General features: G+C 41.2%; 1 protein-coding gene across 3 annotated transcripts in view; it reads left to right on the top strand.

Annotated features, from left to right (window-relative positions):
* Positions 1 to 4928, top strand: part of zgc:152774 (MORC family CW-type zinc finger protein 3) — a 20265-nt gene that overhangs the window by 12420 nt on the left and 2917 nt on the right. The window contains exons 13-17 of one of the 3 annotated variants that reach the window (XR_004333782.1): positions 1246 to 1285; positions 1407 to 1777; positions 2541 to 3021; positions 3169 to 3344; positions 4277 to 4540. Coding sequence is in view for 1 of the 3 variants with exons in the window: in XM_032527665.1 (XP_032383556.1) it covers positions 1246 to 1285; positions 1392 to 1777; positions 2541 to 3021; positions 3169 to 3344; positions 4277 to 4448 (1255 nt within the window). In the remaining 2 variants the exon portion in view is untranslated. Of the gene's footprint in view, positions 1 to 1245; positions 1286 to 1391; positions 1778 to 2540; positions 3022 to 3168; positions 3345 to 4276; positions 4556 to 4928 lie in introns of those variants that run through there. The other 2 variants (XR_004333781.1, XM_032527665.1) reach the window with 2 other exon arrangements.

Genomic DNA, 4928 nt, shown 5'->3' with positions numbered 1-4928 from the left:
TTAATGTGCATTGTCCTAATCAAATAAATAAGATAAAATATTTAATTCAAACATTTAATTATCTCACACTGCCCATGGCTGCTGCAGCTATATTCCCCTTTGGTCTGAGACGCTCTATTGGAGCGCCTGTCTTTTTAAGCCCACCTCCCAAAAAAGTGTGTTTCCAGATCTCCTACAAGGGGAGTAAAACGAGAAGTGTCACACATGAGATCTTCGGGGTAACACGTTGACAGTAAAATCATGTCCGCAAATCAGAGAACATAAGAATGATTGATTTCTTTAAGTGAAGCATTTGCAGTATATCTTGCGTCAAATATTTTATATATGGAAAAATAAGGATATGTACATGGCTCCATTTGAGCATGCTCAAAACTTTCTGTCAGGCCAAGCGCACCCAAGGTGCACCAAGGCGGACACCATCCATTTATTTATTTCTTTTATTTTATCTCTGCTGTATCCACCAAACATCACAGCTCTAGTTACATTGTGCGCGTGTCATACCCATACATTGAAAAAAAAAAGACCCATTGGTTTGTGGAATGCCATTTTAAAGCCAGGAGTTTGCATTTTGGTCGTCACCATCTTGGTATTTTGGAGCCATAAGTGACCATATTTGGACAAGAGGGCAGAGCTGGGGAGGACGACGTGGTATCATGGATGGTTTCAGTGGCGCTGCACTAATCTAAACATTAAAGAGAAATGTGGAAAAGCCCAAAAATAATCTTAAAAAACAAAAAAACATTAAAGAGGGAAAGTTGCTGATTTTCAACAAGCTGACGCAAGTCATCTGGCACAGTTTTGCCGGCAGGGACCATGAGTTACAAAACGAACATCATCGAACAACATCGTATTGAAGAAGACTTTAAACGAACGATTGAGACCATAAACTTCTTAAGAATGTGTTTACTGAGGTAATAAATCAATTGAGTAATTTTCTCATAGATGTTTAAGCTAAAGTTTCCATCGGGATTAATAAAGTATCTATGTATGTATGTATGTATGTTGGTATGCAATTTTATGATTGGCTACAATTGTGGCACACTGTAACTCCTTCAGATCTCAGGTGTCCAAGGGTTTGGGAGGAAAAAAAGAACACAGAATTGGGGAGAGGGCAAATAAGTCAAACTGAGTGAGAGCCAGTTCAATTATTGGAGTTATAAAAACTTGAATTTGGAGTTAAACCTCTCCATAGTTTGAGTATCTGCTCCTCACGGCTCATCTTTTTCTTTTCTTTTTTTCCTGCAGAGAGCATCCCAAAAGCAGAAAACGAGAAAAATCACTGGAGGTTTGTAAAAACTTACTATGGATTAAGGAACCAGTGTGCTGTTGTGCTATACAACTCATGGATACATTGTGTATAGTGTAAGTGTGCTTGGTTCTTTGAGTTGCAGGTGTGTGAGTTCCAGAACAAAGTGGCTGAACATCAAATCCTCTCTCGCAGTTCATCAGAGCCAAGCCAGCCTACCTTCCAGCACACACACATGCCTGATCACATAAGAACAGCAGGTCGATGCCACACAGAGGAAAACACACCCGAGCAGACAAGCACAGATCACCTGGCACATCATCATACAGACACACACATATATGATGATGCACATAGAGTGTCACACACGCAACAAAAGCCCGTTAAAAGAGGCACAGTCATTAAAGACAAGACACAAGTCACACATGTGGAAAATGAGACAAATGATCTCAGCCTTGAAGATAAAGATAGAGACAAAATAAAAGACACAACAATGAAGCCGTTGGAAAGAGAAGATAACAACAAATTAAGGTGGGTTATGCTGCATGTGTATTGTATGTAAGCTCAGACTTGTGAAAAATCTTCCTTAAAGATATTTTCACCAGTGTATTTTACAGTCATCTTTACTTACACCTTACTGCCATCTTTTCAACTGCTGATTTTTAGTTTTACGGGTTTTTTTCCCCTCCTTTTTTAGCCATTATTTGTTTATTCATTTCAGTTTCCAATGAAAGACTTGCAGATACTACCACAAAGTGTGTGTGGTAAAGCATTTGGAAGCTGAAACTGTTGCTGAAACTTTCAACCAATGGGGGATTGCTTCTGACTGTTAACTGAGACATTTCTTTTTAACTATGTCTGTTTAGTTATCAGCAGTCTTCAGGGTGTGTTTTATAGTTCTTCTCTTTTCTATGATAATAAAGTGTCTTTGCACACAAACCAGAGTTCCCTCTCCACATGTGATCTAAACCTGACCCTTTTAGCTCTTTTCATTCCATTTCATGAGCACTGGGCCAAATAACTGCAAGGTGGTGCTCCAATAGGTGGAAAAAGACATTGAGAAAGAAATTGATAAACTGAAGGGTCAGTATGTTCTGGATGAGGTGCCATCTTTCCATCTTTTTCAGCCAGAAACCCCTGTCTTTTTCAGCTGCGTTATCTGATAATAATAATAATAATTTTAATTTTGTCAACAAAATGAAGCCCACGAAATGCTGTGTCATAGATGCTTAGTGTATGTAAGTTTATTTCCCCATGCTAAACAAACCAACTGACTAGCTTTCATCCTCTGTAGCCACAAAAGGAAGTCGGAATCCTTATTTTACTGTGTGAAAAAGAAGCCATGTCTTTCGGAGGGTCAAGAGCCTTCCTCAGAAGTCGAGCCACTATCCTTGGAGAAGATCAAGCAAGACAGTAGCGGCCGAGTCAAGAAACCAAGTGACGCGGCTCAGCGAACCCCCACCTGCCTCACCTGGACCCACTCACTCCCCTGTACCCAGACTGTGATGGTATCTCCTCTGAGTCGAACAGAAGGGCAATCGAGCAGACCACTGCCTCCAGAAGGTAGTGACCGGGAAGCGAATGTGCAGAAGCTGGCTGGGTTGGAGAAAGAGGTGCAGAGGCTACACAGGCTTCTAGGTCTGGAAGTCACAAAGACATCTCAAGGCACCATGACAACTGCTGATAGCAGTGCTAAACAGCCAATACGAGGGCTGGTGACTCCGCCAGCATCCACAGCAAGTAGAGAGGTCGCCTGCCAGACAGAGGTGGCTGAGGTCAGCTGAGTTTATACCATATATTTTGGGTTCATTACAATGATACAGTAAATTACAAACACAGTGTTTGATAAAGATGCTTTATTCTAGGCCGTCTGCTCAGAATCGTTGGGCATCTTGAGTAATCTTCTGTTTCCTCTGCATCAGAGCTGTACTTCATCCAGCAGCCCGGCCCGGGCCCCAGGATGTCAGGAGGTGGTGGTCCTGGGTGCGAGAGCTGTGTGTGTTCCCAAAGAGCAGGCTGAGCAGAACATGCCTAAGAAGAAGACAGAAACTCCGAGCAGGACGAGAGTCAGTGACAGCGAGGCCTGTGAAGACAGCAGGTGTGTATTCTAGACAGACATAGAGACACCACTAACTGTATATAATGAGTTGTTTACTGGTCAGAAATTAAGTACTCAATTGTAGCTTTTGTTTGAAGATTTTGGTAGTGGATAGCAGTAAAAATAAAAAATAAAAATTTCAGAGCCTGAAACTTTATTTACTATCTCCGTACGGTAAGGACACATTAACAAATAGCTGAAAATGAACATCAGTACAGTGAGGTTTGCCTTCACTTCATGTGGAATTAGATTTTGCATGACAAAACTGCTGACTTTCAGATATAAACCTCTGTCGATACGTACCTCCAGTAAATGTAAATTGTAAATGTGCTGTATTTATATAGCGCTTTTCCAGTCTTAACAACTGCTCAAAGCGCTTTTACATCTACAGGAAACATTCACCATTCACACACATTCATACACTGTGGCCGGGGCTGCCATACAAGGTGCCACCTGCTCATCAGATAAACATTCATACACATTTACACTCCGATGCGCAGCACCGGGGGCAACTCGGGGTTCAGTGTCTTGCCCAAGGACACTTCGACAATAACTGCAGGGGCAGGGATCGAACCACCAACCTTCTGATTGGCAGGCAACCACTCTACCACTGAGCCACAGCCGCCAGTATAAGAGTTCCTGAACCCGGCAGGATTACATTTGTGTGCATGGACATGAATGCCTAAAAGATAAACCAATTCAAACAATGTTAGTATGAATGTCTGCTTCTATCTTTGTCAGCTCTCTACTGTTTCATCTACTCTCACTTCTCCAAAAACATTTAAGTCATGTCCTCTTTTACACTTATTTCTACGTTCTTGTTCTCCATTTTTGCCCTTTTGTAAATAAAATGGGGATTTTACTTAGACAGAGTTTCACCTGATCGACTAAAGTGTTGAATAGCTTTAATAACAAAGCTGATCTCCAATCAGATCTTCACAGGAGAATCTGCGCACCATTCGTAACAACGTGGTGGCGCTTCTCACTGTCCTCCTGCCCCAACTGGACCTGACCGGCATCAGCCTGGACACCTCCGACGTGGACAACATCCTGCAGCAGATCATAGAGGTCAACTCGTTGAAACTATCACCAGTACTGTTATAAAATCCAGCAAATTTCTGTCAGAGGTTGCCTTGTTTTTCCTTTTATTTTTATGCAAAATTTGAGTTGGAATTTTTTGGAATTTTTCTGTTTTTGTTATAAGTATAATTACTTGCTATTTTTTGTATTGCTACTTTTTTTACTAATTATTTCAGAGTACAATAGAGTCGGGCTCGAAAGTTAGGGCACCCCAGGTAAAAATTTGTATTATTGTGCATAAAGAAGCCAAGAAAAGATGGAAAAATCTCCAAAAGGCATTAAATGACAGATTAGACATTCGTATAATGTGTCACAAAAAGTTAGATTTTATTTCCATCATTGACACTTTCAAAATAACAGAAAACAAAAAAATGGCATCTGCAAAAGTGTGGGCACCCTGCAGAGTTCATACCTTGTACTGCCCCCTTTGGCGAGTATCACAGCTTGGAACAATCCTGCGAGCTGTTCTGTCTGATATCTTCTTGGTCTTCCAGATCTTGCTTT

Source organism: Etheostoma spectabile, chromosome 10 (assembly GCF_008692095.1).
Source record: "Etheostoma spectabile isolate EspeVRDwgs_2016 chromosome 10, UIUC_Espe_1.0, whole genome shotgun sequence".
NCBI classification, from domain to species: domain Eukaryota; kingdom Metazoa; phylum Chordata; class Actinopteri; order Perciformes; family Percidae; genus Etheostoma; species Etheostoma spectabile.
Note: the sequence above shows the minus strand (reverse complement) of the source record. Positions and strands in the feature narration are given on the sequence as shown.